Here is a 24,669-nt window from a genome sequence, read left to right as displayed (position 1 = left end):
TCTTTCGCGGGGCGTCTGTGTGCTCCCGGCCCCCCATTTTCCCCTCCGCACCCAGACGGCCCCTTCCAGCCCGGGGCACCCGGGGCTGGGGCAGGCAGCTCCCGGTTTCCAGCCGCGGCGTGTAGCGGAGGTGGCGGGCAGGCAGCGGGGAGGCTGGCCCGGGGACCCTGCCCAGCTCCGCCCCGGGACCGGCGTCCAGGGGCCGGGAGCGCTCCCCCCGCCGCCGCCCCGGGAGGGAGGAAGGAAGGAAGGAAAGAGGGAGGGAAGAGGGGAGGGAGGGAAGGAGGGAGGGAGGATGACAGCGCCGTGAAGAAAAGCAGGGGACCCGCTGCCCTCCCTCCTCACGCACGGCAGGACCAGGCGAGCTCTTCGCGCGGAGCGGCCGCCGCCGGGTAGGTGCAACGGGGGCCGGGAGCCATGGGGTTGGAGCCGGAGCCGGGGCCGGAGCGGGAGCGCAGCTGGGGGCCGGGAGCGATGGGCAGCGGGAGCCCCGGGAGCGGGAGCCCCCGGCCGCCCGGGGGCGAGGGGCAGGATGGCGGCGGGGGTCGGGCCTTTTTCTCCCGGCGCGGAGGGGAGTTGCGGGAAGTTGGGCGTGCGAGGAGGAGCCACCGCCGCGGGTCCCCCCGGGCAGGGGGAGCGGGGCCGGGCCCGGGGCTGCGGGGCGCAGGGAGGCCGGGGGCTCCGCGGCCGCATCCCTCCGCAGGGGCGGCCCCGGGCTCCGCCGGCTCCTTTGTGCTCCCTCCGGCCTCGGCCGCTCCTTTGTCTCGGTGCGGGGCCCCCGCCTCCCGCGCCCGCAGCGGGGCAGCGCTGGAGATGCCTCCCCGCCGGCGGGGCGGCCGGATCCCAGCGCCTCGCCTTGTGAAAGCGCTGTCGGGACATGACCGCCCGAGCAGCTCGGCCCGTTGCTTTCTGTCGGGGAAAAGAAGATGAAAAACCCAGTAAATGAAATAAGGGCGAGCGCTGGAGCTGCAGCGCTGAGCTTCCGTGCGGAACGGAGCGCGTCTGGGTCGAGAAAAGGAGACTTTCTCAGAGCTATCCCGGAGTTGCATCATCCGGCCTGTCAGCCTCTCCGAGGAGCACTGGAAAGTTGTCCTCACCCTTTCCCCTCTTGCCCGAGGGCTGCTGAGGCAGCCTGGTCCACTGCCGGCTCCGGCCACCAGGACCCAGCAGCTTTTCTGCAAGAGCTGGGGCATTGATACCCTGATGGCCCCAGGTGCCCAACGGGACTTGGCTGGTGTGGGGTTACCTTGCCGGGGAAAGGGCTGCCAGAGCAGAGTCCCCGCTTAGTGCCTGTGAGGATTTTGGCAGTCACTCCCAGCCACGTTTGGGGGAGCTGCCCACACCCCACTGCCTTTGAACTGCAGGACCTGAGCCCGGCTTCCATCCCCGGGGGAAAGTGTCTCCTTTTCCACAGTCAAGGATTTACAACACCATGCCAGGACAGGGATCCAACTCCACAACTTCCCACATATTCCACGTTGCTTCAGTGTCGGACTTGTCTTCACACTCCCGGTGTCCCTGTGCTGCCAGGATCCAGGCGTGGTCTGCATTTTCCCAAGGGTGGCAGGGGTCCAGTGTTCCCCCAGTGAACACCTCTCACCACCAGTCCCTCCTGCAGACCCCTGAGGGTTACAGACGCCTGCCTAGGGGTGAAAGGGAGCGGAGTGGGGCACAGAGCAAGCAGTGTCCCTGGTTTTGAGGTGGGTTTGACAGAGGAGCTTCCAGGGTAGCATGGAGCAGTGGGGAGAAGGAGCGTGGGGCAGCGGGGGGGTCCATGGGCTCTGCACCCCAGAGGAAGGGTCACTGAAGTAGGGACGGGCATCTGCAGTTCCCAGCGCGGCCGGGCGGGGATGGCATGCACAGTGACCAGCATTGTGCCTCCAGAGCAGAGCAGTCCTCTTGCCCATCTTGGTGGTCCGCCGTCCGGACGCCCTCGCTGCTGGGCAGGATGGTTGGCAGGTTCAGTCACACACCTTTGCTGCGGGGGGTGCTCCAAAGCCCACCCCACCGGTGTCCGTGCCTTCCAGCAAGGCTGTGGGTATTTCAGCTGCCTCAGCTGGTCCCGCTGACTCCTGGTCCGGATCAGCGCGCAGAAGGCCGGTCCCTGCCTGGCAGTGCAGCATGGCACACCTGCAGATGTGCATGTTTTACCCCCATGTCCAGCACTGATGTGTCTGGAAGCCCCACTGCATTCATTAGAGGCTCAGGCAGCAGGAGCTCTCCCCACTGCTGGGTCAGGAGAAAACACCTCTCTTTGGGCACTACCCAAGGTGAGGGAGAGCAAAGACTGGTCTGTGCTGGCCACAACGCCTGGGCTGGTCCTGTCACTAGCATTACTATGCCTAATACCAGCCTTGAAATCTATTCTGGGCAGCACTTTTTGGGACACAAGGAGCAAGGACAGCTCATCTGGGTCATCCCAGAGCTTAGCATGCCCCCTCAGGGGGATAATAAATAAATAGTGGACAAAAGACAACCTTGTGCACCTGGAGTTTGAGAGCACATGCAGTGAAAAACCAGCTAAGTGGTGCTCATTTGTGCCAGTACCCGCTGCTGCCGCTCCTGAGCCTAACCTCCTGCCTGTGCCCTCACCTGCATGCTTCAGCTCCTGGGGGTGGCTTTGCCCTGTGTGCCCAGTACAGAGCAGAGCAGAGGACCAATCCAAGGCAGGTGGAAGGACTGAGAGGCAGAGCCGGGAAGGGAATGGGAAAGAGAAACGAATGTGGCCCCTGCATTAACTTGAGGGACCGAACACGTGGAGGAACAAACCCCTGGCTGTGTCCCCAGAGGGCTGGTCAAGGCAGGGGGACAGCATCTTTGCCCTTCCTGTCTTCCCTGGGGGCCATGGCCCCTGCTCACGCTGGGGTTTCTCTGTGCCACGGCAGGACAGGTTGGGGCTGCCGCAGGCACTGGAGCTCTGTCTCTGCCCGAGCCAGAAGGACTTGGCATTTCCAACTTACTCCTCTGATGGACAGTTTTCTGACTTCAAGTTGCTGAGGCTTGAGGCTATTCTAGCTCTCTATAAACATCACAGGAGGTGACTTCTTTTTTCTTCACCTTTTTTTAGCTCGAATGCGCATACTTTTAAGCAAGAACTACCTGCCCAGGCAGCCACCTTAGCTATGCCAGGGGGCAAACCGAAGTGGTGAGGCGATTGTGCCATGCCTTGGAGAAGAGCCAGGGGCAGGATGAAAATTGCTGGGAGATGAAAGCAAAGTGGGAAGAGCCAGAGGTGCCTTTCCCAAGGCCAACCTCAGGAGGAAGTCGGGAGCGGAAGTAGTTGATAAATACAGAAGGGTTTTTTCCCTCAGGTTGCAGACAAAGAGCAGCAGGGAGATCAGATGAGCCCCTTCACCTTATCTCTTTGTTATTCCGCCTGTGTTTAGCTGCCCCACGCTGCTGCTGTAAATCTGATGATCCAAAGCATTGTGGAGGGAATTACTCAGGGCAGCAGTGCCGGGTGCAGCAAGCTCAGCCAAAGGTCCCTGCGGACTCCGCTCTCACGGGAGCCAGGCAGGATGCACAAGAGCAGATATGGGGGCTGGATGGACAGAGGGATCTCAGGCAAAGGGGAGCTTGTAGATGTTTCACTGCCGTTCCTTGTCTGGAGCTCAGTTGTTGCCTGTTGAATCACTGGAGGAAAATGTGACTTCATCCAGTCGCACCTCCAGCTGGCTTCCCCCCACCAGCCCACAGGCGTCTTTCCTTTCCTGGATCCCACCCGGTAGGTGTTGGGGCAGCTGCAGGAGGGAGACGAGAGAAGAGCCCCAAGGCTTCAGGAAAGACCTTTCCTTCCCCAAAACTGAGCTGAAAACCCCAGCTCCACTCTCCCAGGCAGGCAGTCCTGTGAAGCACTGCAGAAGGGCAACAAGAGCTTCCCTTCACTCCTTCCTCTCATGACAGGGCCTTGCCATCCTTGCCCTGGGGCTACACTGCTCTTCTCACTAGTGGGAGCGTCCATCCGATGTGCCAACTTGCTGCAGCAGACTTGAATGATGTGGCATCTCCATTGCTGAGTCCGTCCTTCTTGCTGTGGCAGGTTAACTTGCTAGTAGTGGCAGATACCTGCCCAAGCTTCGCATTGGAACAAAACCCCCGCCACCACCCAAAAGAAAAAGTCCCTTTGCTGGCTTTGACTCAGCTGGGAGATCCACAAAGCCTTTTATCATCTTGACAGTGGGAACTGTAGCCATCTCTGCTGAACTGAGAAACATTTCCAGCCTGAGGGATAGGAAAAGACAGGGAGCGGCAGCAGGGCAGTTCTTCTGCCCTCTGGGGCTCCTCGGTTTAGTGCTCATGGAGATCATTCTGCCTTGTGCAGAGATGTGCAGAGTAAGAGAGCGCTGCCCAGCCGCTGCCTGCCGTCACCGGAGGTGATGTGTGCGCTTGCCTGCCTGTCTGCTCGCCGTGCATCCCCCGGGAGCGGACACTGGCGGTACCCCCCGGGGTGGTCAGCCCCATCCCCGCCTCGCTCTCCTCGCACCTCCCGGCCCGGCGGAGCCCCGGTGGGCGCCTGGAGGGGAGCGCACGGGGCACACAGAGCCCCTCTGTTCCTGCTCACAAAGGGACGCTTGTGGCCTGTTCACTGCCCCGGCCAGGCTGCGCCTCGCGGGCCCCAGTGAGGAAGAGCTTTAGGATGCCAAGCAGCCCCAGCCAGCCGTGCTAGGTCACCCCATGTGTCCCCCAGCCCCACGGCTCAGCCCCACAAGGGCCCCCACGCCTGTCGCCGCCACCCTGCAGGTCCCAGGCAGGACGTTTGCAGCCGGCTGTTTATTTAATGAATTCTGTCTGCCCCAGGCCTGGAATCAGGGTTTTGCCAGCACTGCTGGAAATGGCTCTCTGTGTCAGTCCCCTGAATAATCCCAGGTCTGTGGCTCATTTGTGGTCGGTTGGCTGGGGGCATTAAAGGAGGAAAACCCCAGGCTGGCTTTGCCAGGGGATTTTGTCTGAGCAAGTGGTTGATGCCATCCCTCTCCGCGTGCGTGTTCTCGGCAGCAAGGCGATGGTCCCCGGCACCGTGGAGGGATGCAGGCTGCTGCCACTGCTCCCCAGGATGCCGCGAACACAGTCCTTTGCAGCAGTGAAGGCAGCAGCTCTGCCAGGCGCGAGAGATGCGGCCACACACCAAGGACTTTGTGTATTTTATTTCTTCTCTGGGTTGCTCAAATGCTCCGACAAGTCCTGTCGTCACAGGGGCACTGAGCAGGACTGAGGAGGGCGGACTGGGGGGGCAGCGTGTCAAAAGGCACCTGCCCAACCGGTGGCCTGTCCCCATGGAGCTGTGTGCTGACAAACTAAACTAACAGGGTTGTTAAACACACACGTACGTGTGCGGGGGGACCTCAGTGCCGCTCGCTGCAGGGAAAGGAGGGAGCTGAGGGAACGTTCAGAGAGGGCTGGGAGCTGTTAGCTGTTCAGGGCCTCTGTGTCCTACCAAGGCCTGGTCTGCTGGGTGTATGGGCGTGAGTGTCTCTTTTTAGCCTCTTTTGCTGGGAAGGAGATGGCTCAAAGCCAGACCCTGGGAGCTGAGTGGTTTGCTCAAGCTGGGAAGCTCCTGGTCCTCCCACAAGAGAGGGTTAGGGACAGGGTGAGCTGTGATGCTGCCCTGGCTGTGGGGCGCATCCCTCTCCTCCCGCTCATGCTCCTTCCTTCCCAGCGGGAGGGGCGTACGGCGATCAACACCGAAAAATGCAGACTTTGGCTGAGGACGGTGCTGGGCGTGATGCAATGCCTGGCAGGGCTTCCCTCATCCACACCCTGCAAAGGGCTGCGGGCACCGTGGCTCAGCCAGCGCATCTCCCCTCCGGCAAACCCCAGGGGCCTCCCATAGGACGGGGCTCTGCCAGGCTCCCCCCCTTCACCCCTGAAAGCAGGGGCAGGATGGGCTGCCAGGGTCGCGCTGGCAGGAGCCAAACCAAAGTTAAATAGACTTTCCCTGAGTCACCGAAAGTCTGGCCAAGAAAGTGGGACGAGCAAACAGCATCACCCACGTGGCCGGATGGATGCTGGGTGTGCAAACCAGCAGCCAGTTAGCACGCACTGGCAAGCCTTGCGTGTGTAGATCTGCGTATGCAGCATGTGCTGGAGACCTGCCCTGGGGCTGTGAACGGCCCCCCCGAATCTCCACCACGGCCCACTTGGGACGCTGGTTTAGTGCCTCTCAGAGAGGGTCCTGCCATCGCACTTTCCTTTTGGAAAAAGGCTGACCGTCGGCAGCAGCAGCAGCGTTTCTGTCCCACCCCTGTTCCTGGAAACCCTCTGGCTTTCAGTTTCATGGCTGAGCAGCCACCACTGCTGTGCTGCGGGAAGGCGGAAGCCGTGCGGCCCCATGCTGGGGGAGCCCGCAGCCCTCCCCACAAGTAGCTCTTTCCAGAGGCTGGGAGCCACGACGCCCCACGGATCAGGATGAGGAGCTGCCGCTCTGCCAGCAGCAGGCTTTTGGCCAGCGGGGAGCAGGCAGCTGTTGGGGGGTGGGGATTGGGTTTCAGGGCTGGCAGGGGCAGCTGGTGGAGCCGTGGGAAGGGGTCCCGTCAGGCAGATGTATTTGGGGAAGGAGGAGGAGCAGCCGATGAGGCTTTGGGCAGCTGCTCCTCATGGATGGGACAGAGCAGCAGGAGGAACTCCCCAGTTTTTACTGCTCTTGTCAATACATTGTTGGTTGTCCTTTATGGGAAGGGTCAGCTTCTGACCTCTGCCTGCTCCCTGCTGCCCTCAGAGAGCCATCAGCATGCTCACCCTCCTTCTCCCCGCAGGCAGGGCCGGCCCGCGCAGGGCCAGCGGGGCAGAGGATGCCAGGCGGCTAGCCCAGGATACCTCCCCGGCGGGCGGGAGGGACTGCGCGTCCTCCCCATGGAGCTCCGACGCACTCTGCCCCAGGATTTCCGGGAGCTGCTGCACTGCTTGAAGATGAGAAGCAAGTACGCGGTCCTGCTGGTCTTCGTAGTTGGCCTCATCATCATTGAGAAGGAGAACAACTTCATCTCCAGGTAGGGAGTGCGTACCTCAGCATCCCATGCTCTCAGCCCTCTCTCTCCCCGACATCCCAAGCTCCTGTGCTGCGGGAGCCCCCCCGAAGCCCTCCGCCAGGGCATGGGGGTGTTCCCGCTGCCCTCCAGGCTGTGCTGGCTCTCCCCGCAGGGTGTCAGACAAGCTGAAGCAGTCCCCGCAGGCCCTGGCAGAGGCCAACGGGACGGAGGCCAGCCCGGCACCAGCCGAGAACGGCTCGCTGGCCTCCCTGCGAGAGCTGGACGCCGCCTTCTCCCAGCTGAGGTCCCGCCTGCGCAACATCACCCTGCAGCTGTCCGGAGACGGGGACCCCACGCCACGGCGGCACGTCCTGCTCATGGCCACCACCCGCACCGGATCCTCCTTCGTGGGGGAGTTCTTCAACCAGCAAGGCAGCATCTTCTACCTCTTCGAGCCCCTCTGGCACATCGAGAGGACAGTGACCTTCGAGCCGGGGGGAGCCAACGCGGTGGGCTCAGCCTTGGTCTACCGGGATGTCCTCAAGCAGCTCCTCCTCTGTGACCTCTACATCTTGGAGAGCTTCATCTCGCCGGCACCCGAGGGCCACCTGACACCCTTCATGTTCCGGCGGGGCTCGAGCCGCTCGCTCTGCGAGGAGCCCGTCTGCACACCCAGCGCCAAGAAGGTTTTTGAGAAGTACCACTGCAAGAACCGCCGCTGCGGCCCCCTCAACATCACCCTGGCCACCGAGGCGTGCCGGCGCAAGCAGCACATAGCCCTGAAGACGGTGCGCATCCGGCAGCTGGAGTTCCTGCAGCCGCTGGTGGAGGACCCCCGGCTGGATGTGCGCATCATCCAGCTGGTGCGGGACCCCCGGGCCGTCCTGGCCTCCCGCATGGTGGCCTTCTCTGGCAAATACGAGACCTGGAAGAAGTGGGCATCCGAAGGGGAGGCTCCCCTCCGCGAGGAGGAGGTGCAGCGGCTGCGGGGCAACTGCGAGAGCATCCGCCTGTCAGCTGAGCTGGGGCTGCAGCGGCCGGGCTGGCTGCGGGGCCGCTACATGCTGGTTCGCTACGAGGACGTGGCGCGGGCGCCCTTGCAGAAGGCAGAGGAGATGTACCGCTTCGCCGGGCTGCCCCTCACCCCGCAGGTGGAGGAGTGGATCGGCAAAAACACGCAGGCGCCCCGTGACGGCAGCGGCGTCTACTCCACCCGCAAGAACTCCTCTGAGCAGTTTGAGAAGTGGCGGTTCAGCATCCCCTTCAAGCTGGCGCAGGTGGTGCAGGACGCCTGCGCCCCGGCCATGCGCCTCTTTGGCTACAAGCTGGCCAGCAGCCCTGCCGCACTGGCTAACCGCTCCTTCAGCCTGCTGGAGGAGGCACAGCCCTCCTGGGTCACATAACAGCAGGAGGGGACGGCAGCGGGGGGGAACAAGGGGCTGTGGCCGTGCTCCCAGCCGGCCTGGAGGAGACCCAGGGGTTCCTGCTCCTGGAGCTGCTGCCGGATGGAGATGGGCAGCCCCAGGAGCCGAAGCGTCCTGGCAGAGCCGACCCCGGGGTCCTGCAGAGCCTGAATTACACAATTCCTCCAGGAACGGGGAAATTGCAAGGGTGGCACCAGGGCCCCCTCCCTGGCTCAGGGGCTGAAGCGAGGAAGAGGAGGGTGAGGGGAAGCAGAGGGCAACAGGACCAAGCACTCTCCCGTTGCCACCACCCCAGCTAGGACAAGGCAAGGATGAGACCCCTGTGGTGCCAGCAAGGACCCAGACCCCAGTGGCCTTACTGGTTTAGTGCCTTCATACACCAGCACAGACTGAACTGCCCCCGAGGCATGCTGGGGCAGGAGTCGCACACGGAGCCCCGGCTGGCACTTGGGCTGCAGTGAACTGCGATGACTTTGTGGTTTGGTGCTCTTCAAAGTTGGTTTGAGGGGTTTGGGGTTTGCTTTTTATCCGGTTTTCCCTGTGTATTTGCATACCAGGGTCACCAGGTGAATTTATTTATTTATTACGTGAAGAAGAGGGGGAGGCAGGTCAAGGAGCTAAGCCCAAAAACCAGAGCAGCACAACGTACCTCACAGACATGGAGAGACACCCACAGCGGAGGTGGTGGAGGTCAGATTTTGGCTGGAGTCCACTATGTCCTGCTGCATGATCCCGTGAGAGCCGCCAGGGACCAGCGGGCTAGAACCCCCCATATTCCCAGTGGAACACGGCCATCCCGGTGCGGGAGCGACTGTGAACCCCGGCACTTGCTGGAAGAGGGTTGGACTTATTTAATTAAAAACAAAAATACAACAGCACGCAGTCCAAAGCATCTCCTGTCTCCTTGGTGTTTGTGTGTGACCTGGGAAGAGCCCCACGAATGCCTGTCAGCAGCACGGGGGTCTGTGTACTGATGATATACAGGCGTGGGGGGGTTCAGGGTGTTTGCCACCCAGCAATAGCCTGGCACTGAGCTGCCCCCTCCTATTCCCATTTAATGAATGGAAATGACTATTTTTAGCCCAATGTGCAGCACATCCTTTTACTCTCCCTGCATTTTGGGTTCCAGCAGCTACCCATGGGAGAAGCCAGGCGTTTCGGTGGAGGGCAGCAGTTGTCTCCGTGAGCTGGGGGAGCCCTGAGGGGTCACCACTAGCCTCCAGGTGCGGCCAGCAGCCACGCATCACCTCCTCCCAGCCAGAGCTGCCGGCCAAAGGCAAAACTACACCAGCAGAGCCAGCGGCTGGCCACGGCTGTGCTGTGTGTGCTGGCCAGGAGGCATGCGCTGCCGCGATGAGCGCTGCCGGGGCCCAGCTCGCACAAGCTGCATTTTTGACCCAGGAGTGAGAACAGAGGCAGCATTGAGGAGTGCGGGGCCGGCGGGTGGGGAGCAGCCATGCCGGAGCCCCGAGCAGCCGCCCGCAATGAGCCTGCTGCGGAGGTTTGTGAGTGCAGCCGCCTCGCACACCAGGGATCATCTGGGCTCAAGGTGTGAGCCCAGGGTGCCCGACACCGTCCGGCTGCGGAGAGCGCACAGAAGTGGGGTTTCCTTTGCACTGAGCAGCATGGGCGATGCCCTCACCCCTTGCAGGCAATGGAGAGCCATCGCTCCCTCCTCATCTCGCACGCAGCTCTCCTCATCACAAGCGGCCCTGGGTTAGAACAGTGAATTGGGTTTTGTTTGGAGGCTTCCTGCTGGGAAAGCTGCAGGGTCACCGAGGTCGGATGGATGCTCCACGGCTGCGTGCTGGAAAAAGGCCGCAGAGCTTGGCCAGCATGAGGGGGAACACACTGGACCCAGGGCAATGATTACAGGCAAATGCCTCTCCTGTGTTTCTGCAGAAGTACCTATGGGGTTGGCTTCTGAGGAGCAAATAAAGTTTTAACTGTTGCTCTGCAAAACAGCACAAGGGGTAAGTAGCTGCTCTGCTGCCAGAGCAGGAAGGGGATGTCAGAAGGGTGCCCAGCATCCCCGTCCCATCTGACCGTGACTGGAGGAGCCTTGGGGCTTGGTCAGAGCAAGAAAAAACAAAGAAATACAAAGAAAGAGGTGAGGAAAGAGGCACTGCCCCAGCGCTGGCAGGCTCCAGCCTGTCATTCCTAGCAAAGCATGAGCATTTCTTCCTGGACGCCCTCCAGCTTCCCATCAAAAACATCACAGGGCAGAAAGGAAACTCACCCCCAACCTATGCAGATTACCACAGGGGCTAATTGCTCCCATTAAACCCACACAGCCGTGACCCCCATGCCATGCCAGACACACTGGGAAGCCATGAGGAACATGCAGGTCCTTTAGACACCAAAGCAGATGAATTCTGATGCTGACTGGGGGACGTTTTTCCCCCCTACTCACCCTGCTTTGGCCACTTACAAGCTTTGTCCTGCCCCTTCCCTATGGGAGGAAAGGCATGGATCTAGGATTAAAAACATGCACTGGGAAAGCCTCAGCAAGAAGCAATGCCTTAGAGCAAGGACGTACCTGCACTCAGGTGGACCACACAGGAAACCCACGGCAGAGAACAGATGCAGCCTCATCCTTCCTTCATGCACAACAATGGCAAAAAACCCCATCCTCTTTTCCAGGGCTCCAAGCTTTCGGAAATGAAACCACTCCCAGAAGGGCCAAGCTTGCCTTACCACAGACAAACAAAAGAAACCCCACCCTCCAACCCCTTGCTTCCCTAACACAGGGCTCTTCTATAACCTGCCCTGCATGGGTGAGTGCCTGCAGCTGTGCTGCCTCTGGGCTCACCCACTCAGCCACAGCTGTATGTGGGGGGAAATCTGGGCTTGTGATGCTCACTGCCACCAAAGAGACATTTGCTGCAAATAGCCCAGAGCAGTGAGGGGACACGTGCCCTGTGGGACAGAGCTGAAGCCTGCTTCTCCTTAGGGTTATTGCAGGTGACACAAGATGATGTAGCACCACTGAAAGCTTTAATAAATTGTGTATGCGCTGCTCTCCTCTAAATAGGATCTTTCTGGTTAGTGCTTCCCTCCGCTGGTCTAATCCAGACTTGACTTTGGACGGCAGGTACACCCTGCTGTTTCTTTGCCTCCTTCTTGGACACGCTCAGGGCTCACTGGGGCCGTGCTGGCATGGATGGCCTTGCTGGTGAGAGGCAGTTCTTGCTTGACTCAGAAGGTGCTGCTGCCACCAAGTAAGAGAGCACACTGAGGCAAGCAGGTCTGAAATACCACCTTAGATGCTGTGCAGTTTAATGCATGGCACAGGCAGCAAACCGTTACCAGCAGCCGGCACGGTTGATGTCTGCTGGGCCACGAAGCCAAGCCGCCAGGCAGGCCCACTGAAATGCATAAAAAAACCTTTTCGCAGCTTGGGATGAGGTTTGTCCCAAACTTCAGACGTTGAGGCTGCTCTGCTGGCCATCCCGACCCCTGTCCCGCTCTCCTGTCCCACTTGCTGTAGCTCCATTTAATGGGATTGGACGAGCTAATCCCCCGTGTCCCCTCACAGCTCTATCAGATGGGATTTCTGCACCAGAGCTGGAGCGAAACTCATCGTCGAAGCAACTGTGTGCCTTCACCCAGCCCCGCTGGGACAGATCTGCCCTTGCCCTTCACTCCGTTGTGGGGCTCAGTATGGGTCCCGCATGGAGCATGGCTATGCCTTCACTGCCTTGGTTGGCAGTGGGACCCATGGGTCAGTGAGGAACCGAGGGCCACAGCACACATGGACATTTCAGCATTTAAATACAGCCTTGTTTTCTGTTGCATTTTTTTTAAGAGACTGCATGCCTGACCAGACCGCATTTCTTGGTCTGCATCCCATATTTATCCTGTAATTACACCTTTGGACAAAGGCGGCCTGTCTGTGAGACTGATTTTTTTTAAGGACACAGTTTTATTATACGCTTTGCTTTCAGTGTAGTGAAATACTGGGGAGGAGGGAGGGGAGGAAAGAGAAAGCTCCCCACAATTTGGGAGTAAAAGCTGTTCTTTCTCAAAATCTGCCCCAAGCCCAAAGCCGCTTGCCCAAGCCCTCTCCTCTTCTCAAGGAAAACCCAGCTGCTGACCTCCTTTCTACTCCACCTCTACCACCCCACAAGGATTAATGCCACAAAACTCCTCTTCATGTTGCTCCTTAAGAGAAAGGTGCCACCTCCTCTGCCACAGGAACAAAGCCTTGCCAGAAAGGTCTTTGCAACCCTTACAGCCAGCCGGCTAAGCTGGGTAAAGCTGATTGAGCTCCTTGTTGCACCTGCCTGGATCACAGCACAAGGGACAAATTCCCACAAAGCGGTACTTGCATGCTTGGCTCCGGCGGGGTAGGGACGATTTGTACCGCATGCAGACCAAAGGCGGCTGCTGGGGCTGTTTGAGCAGTGGTTTCCTCCGAGGGGAAGGAGAGCCCTGGCTCTGTCCTTGCTCAACCTTGCCACACTTTGGTTCTCTGAAACCTGCATGGGGGTGAGCCTCTCCAGAGCCCTCCTTTGTAGGTGCCTGATGAAAGGGGAGATGAGGCCTGCCACCAGAGCATGTCGAGCCCATTTCAATCCCAGGAACACAAGAATAGCGCAGTGGCAGAGCCATGGGACAGGGTGGATGTCGGCTACCAGTCCTCCATGGCTCTTCTTTCAGATACAAAGATCAGCAGAGACCATTGCATTTCACCTTTGGAGTTGTCCTGAATCCCTTTTCCATGTGGGATCTGCTACCAGTTTATGGGCTGGCACGTACAGAGGCACTGCCTGTAAATACAAGTCTGGTCCAGCCTGGCCAAAATTAGGTGACTTTGGTGCTGTGGTTTATGGGAAGCGGCCAGCAGCTGGTGTTCTCAAGCTGGTGTCACTCAAAAACTGGAAATGAAAAACGAGGTTGGTTGGGGGAGAACAGACCTAGCTCATTTTTGCTATATTTTATTTACAAGGTATAAAATAGTCAGTGTTGATGTTTAAACGCAGCCAGGAACTGGTCTGAGTTGGTTTTTCCCAGCAATTCTTTGCCCTGGACTGACCTGATTCCATCCTGGCTGGGGAAGAGGCCCCTGAGGCATGTGGGTATCACCAGGGGAAAACGGGGAGCCCTGGAGCGGGTGCCAAGGATGGGTGCCAAGGTTTGTCCAGTGAAGAGCAATCCCTCACCTCACCCCCGGGAAGACACAAAACCCCCTTTCCCTGAAGTGCAGCCTGGAGCCGCACAGCTGGAGGGCTGCAGTGATGCTGCTGCCGCTGGGGCTGTCGCAGGCCGCTGCGCAGGCACTGTCTGCAGGCAGAGCAAAGGGAATGTGGTGCAGAAGGCTGCTGACACAGAAGAGGAGGAGCACGCTTGTCCTTTGGTTTTGCAGAGATAGCTGCTAGCCAGACACACAGTAACAGTCTCCTTGGGAGCAATTACTCCGCAGCAAGTTTGATGATATTAATTGTGAAGTCCTGAATCATCTGTTTACTTTGTGTTTGCAAGGGACATTTTTTCCTCCTGCACTGGGGCCAGGAAAAGCTGTGGCTGGGACAAGTCTCCTTTAGTTTTATAACACAGGCATTGTCAGTGAGGGGCAGATCCCTCCAGCAGCTCAGGCTTGGCCAGGAGGAATACAGCCTTCAGGCTGGGCCAGGAGGGAGAGCAACTCCAGAGGAGAGTGCAGGGGAGGATGTTAACGCTCTGCCAGTCTGTGAGGGCTGCTGCAAACTTATAAGAGGCTAAACCCGCTCTGGTGCTCGTGGTGGGCAGGGTAAGGAAGCACAGGCTTAGCGGGGTTCAGATGAGCACAGAGCAGGGGGCACTGCAGTATCCTAAGGTCTTCCCATGCAGTACCCCTGTACCCAACCTCTGATGAATCACACTTGGAGGGATGTCTATTAACTCTGGCTGATGTTGGATTAAACCTGGTGAGGGGAGGACGCAGAGACAGTCTCAGAGCTGGAGAAGTGGACAGGAGCATCCCACAGAGACCCTTCCCTGTATCTTTTTCTTCCAAAGGTGGGGGCTGTGATGAAAAGGCCAGGGAGAAGGCCTGGGAGAAGCCAAGGCAGGCAGATTGCTGCACCCAGCCTCCCCACGTGCCTCTGCTGTGCAGATCACCAGCAGAAGACAAAACACTCTCTAAAGCTGACAAGCTTTTATTGCAGCTGGTCTGCTTGCAGCCCGCTGGAGAAATACCATCAAAACAACACGTTTACCAATGCTGAGCACGCACCTGCACGCAGAAAGCTCTCTCCGACCACAGTTTTGAGCATTCAGAGTTTCTTCCTGTTTCCCTGGAGGTGGATGCGAGGTTCTCACAAAGGCTCCTTTTACCCCTCGTGTTTGCTTTGGGTACTCTTCTGGCCACTGACTTCATCTTGCTCGTTGGTGCATCTCCAACTTGCCAGCTCAGAGGTTGCTTACCCTCTTTGTGAAAGGTGACCCTGATCTTGTGTTGTATGACCATATTCACCCGATGGCAGCCCTCGTTGCCTAGAGGCAATGATGTAGAGGGCTGTCCCCCCAGCAATTTTGTCTCAATTTGAAGGCAAGCAGAGGACAACCAAACCACCGCATACCTGGAACACTTTGCCTTTGTCTTGAAGGCAGGATGAAGACATTTGCCTTGTGAGCTTGAGGGCAGGAACAGGATCTTTATCTTTGTGCCAGGTCTGGTACAAATATCCCTGAAGGGGGAAAGCACCACATGATAGAGGGAAAACAGGAAAGTACTCTTGGATTAATTGATTTCTCCCAGCAGTGGATATGTGCTGTGAAATGTATTCAAATGCCTGGCACGAAAAGCCAAAAACTTCCTCTGTAAGAGACAGAGCTGGACACAAAGGTGCAGGGGAAGGGGGAGAGGACAGGAGTACACGGGAAGGGTGACTCTTCCTCAGCCTGCCCATCTTCTACGACTCGGTCTTTGATCCAGCTGAGCTCCAGCGGGATGAAATGCCAGGGGAATCATGCAGGTAAGGACAATCCAGCCAGGAAGGGAATGGCTCCACACACACTGGGTGTGAAGCAAGCCTGTCCTTGTAATTTAAGGGAAGAGCTTAAATCAGGATTTGATTGCAGAGTTCATCTCTTCAGAAATGGAAGCAGGTTTGAGGTTTGTACAATTTTTGCACTGAATTATCCTTTCCCAAAGGTAGCCATCGCCAGGCTACCCCAGCAGCCTCCTCAGATCAGTACCCGTGCAGGTACCAGGAGAGATGACGGGCAGCAGACCTGGAGCACTGTTACTCTGGGGACACCTCCCAGCTTCCGGACATTCGGAACTCCTAGATTCCTGGCCAGGATGGGTGTCTCTGTGTGTAGGCACCTGGATCAACCAGAAATATTTTCCTCCAGTGAAAATTTTAGCATCCTCCAGCCAAGTCCTGTGTAACACAAAGCACAAACCTGCCCTTGGATTATTTCAGCTGAGGCCATAGGCTTTCCCATCAAGGGCTTTCCTCCACTCCTGGCTTTATTGTCGGCTGTTCATCCCTCCTCTCTCAGCTCTCTTCCAGACTGAAGAGGGTGCAGGAACACCCCTTGCTTTCACCGTCTTTGTCACCCTTCTTCCCCAGTCCCCCAGCCCTTCCTGCGACGAGGGGAGCGTGTCCGCTGCCGCGCGGCGGACTTGGATACCCGCATCCCATGGCCCCATGGCCCCACGGCCGAGCCGGCTGCACCCTCTGGCGGCGACCCTGGGTCCGGGCCCTGCCTTCCGTGGAAAAGATGCAAATTCCTTCGTCATCTCCCACCCGTGAGGGTGGGGGGAGTTTTTCTCGGGACCCCACTGAGGGGGAGCTTCGGCACCGGGCCAGCATTTGCTGAAGGAATAATGCGGAGCAGTTCCAAGCGATCAGGGGAAGGGGAGCGCAGGGGCAGCTCTACCAGCTCACAACACCGCAGTGTGCACAGCAGCTATATTTATCCACGCAGCCAGCAGCTATATTTATCTGGAATGCCACAGGAGCCAAGAGTCTGCGGCGTAATTTCCGTGCTGCGGAAGGACACGATCTGGATGCCCTTCTCACTGCAAACCTTCTCTGCTCCCTGCTCCAGGGGCCTTCACTACCATCTCAGCTTTCTCTGCTCCTCCTTTCACCCCACTAGCTCTACCATGGTGATGCTCGGCTCATCTTCACTCTGTCCCTCCCACACAGCCCTCTCAGGGCTCCCTTTCCCACTGCCACTTGGAGCAGACATATCTTCACTTCTCTCTCCAAGGGAGCAGGCCATCCTCTGGCTGCATTATTCACCCAGCCTGCAGTCTCAGCCAGTTTGTGGGTTTCCCAATGAGCCCCTCGAAGTCACTGAGGGCCACAAAACATGAACTCTTCCCCAGAAGGGCAGGAGCAGGGCACCCCTCTGCTGCCAGCCCTCAGAAGAGGGGACCATGCTCTAGAAGAGGGACCATGCACTTAACCAACGTGCATAGCTGACAAAAGGACAAGCCAAGGTGAGTAGACGAAGCCATGTGACCTTTCCAAAACAAAATCGTCTTTTTTGTGTGTTTGAGTTTTGTTTAAAGATGAGCTCATGACTTTTTAATGCTGGGGTTTGGCAGGCCTGACCACATCCTCAGCATTAGCCGAGCTTCCTGTCTCACACAGCATCCTTACCCACTGCCAAGATGCAGCTGCGCTCCCTGAGCTGACTGGCTCAGCTGGGACAGTTTCCCTGGTCTCCGGGTACACCCTTAAAACACAACCCTCGGTGTGCAAGAAAGATCCTTACACGGAGGATGGATGGGGGGGCTCGCCGAAGGTGAAAAGTGAAATACCCTGTACCTGGGACTCCGCACCCCGGCAGGAAGCGCTGCCCTGCTGCCCGGGGGGGCCAAGGTCCGAGAGCTGCAGCCACACCTCAACCCGCCCGATCCCTCCCCACCGCTCACACGGCTGCAGCCGCAGCTTACGAGCCGGCAAACGAGACTCCGCCCGCCGCGGGGGCAGGCGGCTGTGCGGCCATAGCGCTCCCGCCGGGGGAAGGACTTGCCCCGTACCGAGCCGGCCCGGGCGCTCTCTTCCGCTGGTGGCTCGGCTTCCACAGCCCCGGGGGACCATGGGCTCCCGCTTGTCCGTGGACGACTCCGTGCGGGTGGTGGTGGTCGGGGGCGGGTTCGGCGGCGCGGCGGCCGCCAGCCTGCTCAAGTCCTGGGCCGTCCCCTTCGTGCTGGTGGACGTGAGAGATGCTTTCCATCACAACGTGGCTGCCCTCCGTGCCGCCGTGGAGAGCGGTAAGGGCTCAGCTCATCCCCACGACCTTTCCCCTCCGAGGGTCCCCGTGGGTCATTGCTCCTATCCCCACCAGTGACTGCAGCAGCTCGGGGGAACTCTGGGAGTTAACGAGAAACAGTGTACTGAAAGTGCTTCTGCCACCCCGTTGATGGTGGAAGAGTTGATGTTTTGTCTGGAAAACAAATGCTTGGCTCTGGGATGACACACAGACGGTCTGTGTGAAGCTAATTGCATGTCTGCTGGGAAACCTGAGCAAAAAACTACTCAGATTGTCCCTGTTTGTTATTTCAAGGGTTTAGAAGATGACTAAGCTAAAACTAAGCAGCAGTTGGAAGGGGTGAATGAACACCTCTCTGTATCTGGCCTTGGATGATAAAACTCTGTCCGTGAGCTGCTCAGGCTTGTCTGGGGTCACACTTGGGAGGCTGTACTAACACCATTACTCCAGTCACTGGGGATTTAGGAGGAGAAAATCTCACGTTCAAGGCTGGGAACAAGCATCAAAGGTTCTCAAAAAGCTTGGTTTGAGGGGCAGATAATGTGACAAAAAGCCACTGACATCCTGCCTGAAATGTCCCAGACCACGCAAACCGGTACAGGAAATTCCGTATGGGGAGCAGAGACAAAGCAATCTAGCCAAGGGTGTCATGGGGCCTCTGAGGAGCTGATCTTGTCAAAACCAAGGCAAAGACCCTAAAGCTCATTGTTGGGCAGAGATAATGTACAGCAGAAGCCTAGCCTGTGGTCCCAGGTGCATACAATGCTTTTGTCTCGGCAAGGATGACATGAGGGGGAGAAGGGAAGAGGGGTCTGTTAGCCTCCACAGAGGGAGATCTCTTGTTCTCTCTTCTTACCACAGGATTTGCCAAGAAGACTTTTATCTCCTACTCTGTCACCTTTGGGGACAGCTTCCGCCAAGGCAAAGTTGTTGGCATAGACCCAGAGAGGCAGCAAGTCTTGCTCAGTGATGGCGAGGTGGGTGGTGTAATAACTTGCAATGAGTAGCTTGGCTGCATTATGGGATCACCTGCTGATGTGGCGAGCCAGTCTTCAGGAGGCTGTTGTGAATCTCCCCTCCTTAGGGGTTTTCCTTCAGCCGTGTCATGGCTGTGAGACTGCAGTACTCCAAATCTAGGCTCTGTTGGCTTCGACTGGTGATGTCTGTTTGGAGAACTGGCTTGGAATTTAGGTTTCAGACTGCTATCCATGCTGGAGTCCTCAAGGGAAAGAGAAATGAGCACAACCACAGGGCACCTACAGAAAACGTGCCTCTGAGCAGGAGGAGTGTAACCCTTATCTGCCAGATAAGGAAGGAGTGTGCTTCTGCAGAACAGAATTGTGCTCTGGTAAAAACAAACTGTACTCTTGCCCTTGAGTTGGATGAGAGCTGGGAATGCTATCCAGTTGGGGCAAACACCCTGTATCTCCTGCAGGGCAGGCCAGCTGAGTCCCCAGATCCTGGACCGATCCAGTTACCCCAGGCTCACACACATACAGGGTTCCTGTTCTGATGTAACCTGCAGCTTGGCTGAAATAGCTGACCCCAAACAAGCCACAACGCAAGCCCTTGGGGGAAGCACTGATTGCTTTCCTCTAGGTTTCTCCCATCAGTGGACAAATCTGCAAATGATCATGCTTAATACTGGCCCTGTAACTCCAGCAGGTAGAGAAGAATAAAACCAATTACTTGCTTCTATGGGATGCTGCCCTAGAGAAGACCCCCAGCAATCTCTTCTAAGACCAGGAGGCAGTGTTGGGAAAGACTGTAGCATTTAATCACCCTGAAGAGCTTGGCAAGAGACCATCTTACCCACAGGTGCTGAATGGCACCATCCCTCCTAACCATGCTTAAGTGGTCTACAGCTGTGTTGGGATGTGGTTGTGCAGCAAATAAATCACCCCATCTAGTGCTCAGATGAGCTTTTACTCTTAGAGCTGGATTTAGAGCTCAGCAATTAACCCTAGAGCTCAGATCCTTATCTAACTGCAGGAAGAAACAAGGGCAGCAGCTCTACTAACTTTTCAGCCAGAGCACTTTATCTCTGTACAGAAGAGGGTGAAGGAGAGAAGTTAAGTCTCTGGAGCCAGCTGTGATGGTAGCTTCAGTGTCCAGCACAAATATCAGATCATTTTCTGTAAACTTACAGTAATGTCTTTAAAGGTCTCAGCTTACCTGAAGAATGGTGCTTCTCTCAGACCCTGAGGCAGGCAGTTACTTGGTGTCACTTGGATCAGGTCACTTTCTAACACTGGCAAGTGCTTTCCTAGTTATCAGCAGGGGCTGGAGGAGAGGGAATGAGTGAATAGTACCTAGGAGGCAACAACTGTGTTCTATGCTCTGTTTTCATGAAGTCTTAACATCCTCTTCCATCTTCTGCCCTCCCAGGAGCTTCACTACTCCCATCTCATTCTAGCAACAGGCAGTGATGGGCCATTCCCTGGGAAGTTCAACAAAGTCATTGATATGGAAAGTGCCATCCAGACCTATGAAGACATGGTTAAAGAGGTGAGGAATCAACTTACTCATAGGAAGTGTTGCCTGCCCTTGTTCAGCTTCTCTGTCCTGGACAACCACCATGGGTATCTGGAGCCATCTGTGTCCAAGGACAAGAGACTGCAATACCTGCAGGGAGAGGCCAGGACACGGAGCTCATCTAGCTGTCTTTGTGCCCCAGGGGAAGATGAACTGTCTACATGGGGGAAACCTGAAATGCTCAACAGTGTTACAGTGTACGCAGAAAGAGTGCATGGGGTTCTTATTGTTTGTTTCCTCTTAACGAACTAGGTGGTTTATTGCTGTTGGGCCAGCACTGTATCTCAGAAGGTCTATCCAGAGACTAGCTGAAGGTATCTGACTTCCTGCACTGAACAGTTCTTTTATAACACAAGTTTCCTCTTTACTTCCAGATTGAGAAATCTGAGCGCATCCTGGTAGTGGGAGGTGGTGCTGCTGGAGTAGAGATGGCTGCAGAGATCAAAACAGAGTACCCAGACAAAGAGGTAGTAGCGTATTAGTCACGATTAACTTCATCCTGGTTTCAAAGACTGTTCTTCTGTAGTGGTCCTGCTGAGGTACCCGAGACCACTGCAGATCAGGAGTTTCCATGCAATGGCAGCCTTCAGCCCTGCTGCCTCCTCTTCTGAGAGCACCCTGCCACCACAGTTATTGGGACTAGATGCTTTTCACCAACTCACTCTCCTTAGGCATAAAGCAGGGTGGCAGGAAGCTTAGCTGTATCTGCTCCTCACTTCATACCCTATGTTCCATCTTTGTGTCCACTTGTTTGCTGTTTTGTCCCCAACAGGTCACCCTCATTCACTCAAAAATTGCACTAGCTGATGTGGAGCTGCTAGCTAGTGTCCGTCAGGAGGTGAAATTGATTCTTCTCAGAAAAGGAGTGCGCCTATTATTAAGTACGTACTTAGACTTTGAAGCTTTATAAGCTGCTATTCTTTAGCCACAGCATCTCCTTCTGATGTCTTCTGACTTTTTTGACTAAGTGTGGCTCTCCTGAATTCCTGTTTCGCCAGATATCTCTGGGTTAGCTGGCAACAGCAGCCTAGTACAGGTTTGTGACCCAGGGCTCTCTGTTGCAACAGGTGAAAGGGTCAGCAATGTGGAAGATCTCACAACAAACCAGTTCCAGAAGGACATGGTAGTAAGGACAGAAAAGGGCACTGAGGTGGTTACTGACATGGTGGTTATGTGCACGGGTATAAAGATTAACTCTTCAGCATATGCTGCTGCATTTGGTAAGTGAAAAAAACACCGGGTGGGGAGAAGCAACACAGTTCTTCAGTGTCTTGTAGTTGAGTACTGTGAGGTTAGCAGTCAACCGTATGCAACTTGCAGTGGTTATCCCATGATACAGCAAATGCTCCAACATCACATTAAATACGTAACTGTGAAATGTGACCATCAGAAACTTACAGTTCCTTGCTCTGAGTTAATGGCATGTTTGATAACATCATCAGCATTTTGGGGTCTCGGGCCACAGGCAACACAAAGCTCCTTCTGAAGATTTGCTGTTTGGCAAAACAGGGGACAAAATGGCAAGTAATGGTGCTTTGAAAGTCAACAAACACCTCCAGGTGGAAGGCTATGAGAACATCTATGCCATTGGGGACTGTGCAGATCTGAACGAACCAAAGATGGCTTACCATGCTGGGCTCCATGCCAACATCGCAGTGACAAATATTATCAACAGCCTGACACATAAGCCTCTTAAAACCTACAAACCAGGTAAGATTATCTCCTAGCACCTGCCTTAGATCTAGGGCTGTTTTTATGCAGGGAACAGCTGTTTAACATGTACACATCAGAACTTGCATGTGACACTGATCAGAGGTGAAGGAACTCATGACTGGAGTTGACCATATAAACTTGAATCTCAGGCTTCATCTTAGTCCTTGCCAAAGACACTCCAGATGTTAATTACCTGTGTCAGTCTATGGCTACGAGTCCTTTCTTCACTGTCTTCCTGATAAATCTACTGGTGGATGTCTGCTATTCATGAAATTCACTTCCTTTTCTTTGAATTGCTTACTGTTCAGTTGAATCCTAGGAACAAGGAGATGACTTTACTTTCTCCTCCTTTCTCCCCTTAAACTATACAGCAAACAAACTGAACAGTCTAGTCTCAAAAATCTAGCTAGATAATGGGTTTCATTAATAAGCAACTGATGTAAATACTTACCGTAACTATGTTGAAAGCTGTTCCACATGGGTATCTGGACAGCAGTTTGGTTTTTAAAGGCTGTTCTGCCTGTTTAAATTTCTTTCTACTTACATTTTCTTGTCTATGTCTTGGACTTCCTCTTGGGAGGAAAAAATCTTTTCCTGATGTATGTACAAATACAGCCCAATCCTTCAGCAATTCCATTACTGAGAGGTAGCGCAGATTGTAGAAAGGAGAGAGCTGTAAGTAGTTCTCCTTTGGCCTCTTCCCTTGTCATACAGCACAAGTCCTGTGCTTCGCAGTAAGTGTGGGTAAGAAGGGAGGGTTTGGACAAAGTGAAACACCTACACACAGTAGGGCTTGATACTTAGGTTTGAAGCTGCTTAAGTTAAACCTCTACATCTTCTTTCCAGGGTCGCTAACATTCCTGCTTTCAATGGGCAGGAATGATGGTGTAGGCCAGGTGAATGGTTACTACGTGGGACGTCTCATAGTGACCATTGCTAAGAGCCGGGACCTGTTTGTCTACAAGAGCTGGAAGACAATGGGACAGACAATGCCCTCTTAAGACGGGATCTGTAACAAACCGGCAAGGAATACAGCAACAGGAAGAGAGTGAGGGTGCACTTTTACTGCTTGAACAGACTGATACTCTCTCCTCCACCACCACTAAAAGATACCCACTAGCATACTGCATTAAAGGGGTGCCCTGCCTTGCTGTAAAGGGTAAGGAGGCACTTTGCAAATGAAGTGTGCAGAAGTTCACATGATAAAAATCAGGGAACAAATGTTTCTTTTACTTCCCTGTGGAGACAGCTTTGAGCAAGAAATGTGGTTTATCTGGATTTGTAACAATAAACATTGTGGTTTTCAAAATCAGCGGTTTGTTTGTTATGTGGTTTTTCCCTGGCTTTCTCTACTGTTGCTCTTCTAAAAAGCACCTGCCTCTTACAGATCTGGAATCTGCTCTGCAGAATGCAGGAAACATGGCTTGCAGCACTGCCTAGGAAAGCCTGCCTAAAGCCTTGAAAGCATTATGGTAATCCTAGAACTCAGCAGAGTATAATGCAGCTTTGTGTTAACAACTCCATGGCAGCTATAATGATTGTGCTTACAGGACTATACTTCAGCAAAATAAGCTGGTTAGTTGTATGCTAAGTGTGATAAAGCAAGCACTCCATTACAGATGCTGCTGCCTTTTTTTGGTTTTAAAAGTGAACAATTCCCAAGGCAGAAGTAGGTTTTATAACAATAACCACACTTGACACATCTTTTTCTTTTTTTCTTATAAAACAAACAAAATCACCATGAAATACTCTCAGTAATTACAGAGATTATTGTGAGTCAAAAGCAAAACAGAAGCTCCTCATGCATCACTTCCAGATCCTTTTCCCCTCTCTGTGGGCTGGAGGCAGAAGTTTACCATCTACCCTCAAGGGAGGGGAAAAAGGAGCAGAACATTTTTAAGAGCTTTCTTTAAAGTGTGTGTGTGAAAAAATCAGCACTATAAATCTAAATTGAAGTTACTCTTTAAAAACTTCTAGACTAAAATAACAAGGGACACTAAAAGTCCTGAAAAGAGATGGTAACTCAATTGTTTAAGGTGATATAAATGGCTAGAGGATGCTGATAGCATGAAGAAATCGGACTAAGCCCCTCTCATCTCTAGTCACAGCTCTTCATCAAGTCACAACACATCACACTACTACCACTCCCCCTCCTCATCACATTGAAAAAATAAAACCCACCTCTAATGCTTTTAATGCTACTCAAGTTTGTTGAAAAATAAAGTTTCATTTGGCTGTCATTGCTACTTTGTGTCTAGCTTGGCCATTTCTTGCACATAGATGCCAATACTTTCACTGTCGAAGAGCAGAAAGTAAATGTTCTTCAAGGAGGAAGAGCTGGTGCCGTCAAAATGGGTGGAAATAGCTCTTAGAGTCACCTGGGCTGCCGTCTGTTTTGGGAAGCAGTTTCTATGTGGTAGGGGAAGAAAACAGAACAAGTGAGTGTCAGTCACCTGTGCAAGCATTATTCACGCGTGATGCTGAAAGGAACAAGCCATAGCTGTACCAACTACAGGCAGATGGGCCCATTTGCAGTTTTGCTATGTGTAAATCCTAGAAGAAAGCCCAAGGTTTCGATAGCAGTATTCATCTGCTGCTGTATTAGTTTCCTTGCTGGCAGAGTTACTCTCTACAGGGATGATTAATTTTTAATCAAGGGATGATTATTTTTTAGTTGGAAATTGAAAAACAGAAATACATCAACTACTTAGCTGACTTCCTCATGCTGTCATTAAAACCACTTTGGTTGAGACTTCAGTGAAAACAGGTGAAATATAACCCCAAGCCAAATTAAGATCAAGTCTCTTTAATTC

At 54.9% G+C, this 24,669-nt stretch overlaps 3 protein-coding genes across 6 annotated transcripts in view; 2 read left to right on the top strand and 1 right to left on the bottom strand.

Annotated features, from left to right (window-relative positions):
* The first annotated feature begins 263 nt into the window (after positions 1-263).
* CHST3 (carbohydrate sulfotransferase 3) lies at positions 264-9,281 on the top strand. The gene is made up of 3 exons (XM_065671013.1): positions 264-392; positions 6,753-6,986; positions 7,138-9,281. Exons 2-3 carry the CDS (start codon positions 6,850-6,852, stop codon positions 8,366-8,368), a joined length of 1,368 nt encoding a protein of 455 aa, XP_065527085.1. The 5' UTR covers positions 264-392; positions 6,753-6,849; the 3' UTR covers positions 8,369-9,281.
* A 7,726-nt stretch (positions 9,282-17,007) lies between these two features.
* AIFM2 (apoptosis inducing factor mitochondria associated 2) lies at positions 17,008-23,168 on the top strand. Its single transcript, XM_065671011.1, has 8 exons — positions 17,008-17,609; positions 18,470-18,585; positions 19,997-20,116; positions 20,518-20,610; positions 20,916-21,024; positions 21,211-21,363; positions 21,653-21,853; positions 22,703-23,168. The coding sequence occupies exons 1-8, from the start codon at positions 17,435-17,437 to the stop codon at positions 22,855-22,857; spliced, it is 1,122 nt and encodes a 373-aa protein (XP_065527083.1). The 5' UTR covers positions 17,008-17,434; the 3' UTR covers positions 22,858-23,168.
* LOC136010191 (core histone macro-H2A.2) overlaps positions 23,060-24,669 on the bottom strand; it is a 29,825-nt gene continuing 28,215 nt past the window's right edge. For all 4 annotated transcript variants that reach the window (XM_065671007.1, XM_065671010.1, XM_065671009.1 and 1 more), the window contains exon 9: positions 23,060-24,265. In XM_065671007.1, coding sequence (XP_065527079.1) covers positions 24,100-24,265 — 166 coding nt within the window. In that variant the 3' untranslated portion in view covers positions 23,060-24,099. The remainder of the gene's footprint in view (positions 24,266-24,669) is intronic.

This window comes from Lathamus discolor, chromosome 3 (genome assembly GCF_037157495.1).
Source record: "Lathamus discolor isolate bLatDis1 chromosome 3, bLatDis1.hap1, whole genome shotgun sequence".
Taxonomy (NCBI): Eukaryota; Metazoa; Chordata; class Aves; order Psittaciformes; family Psittacidae; genus Lathamus; species Lathamus discolor.
The sequence above is the reverse complement of the archived record's forward strand: the minus strand, read 5'-3'. Positions and strand labels throughout refer to the sequence as shown.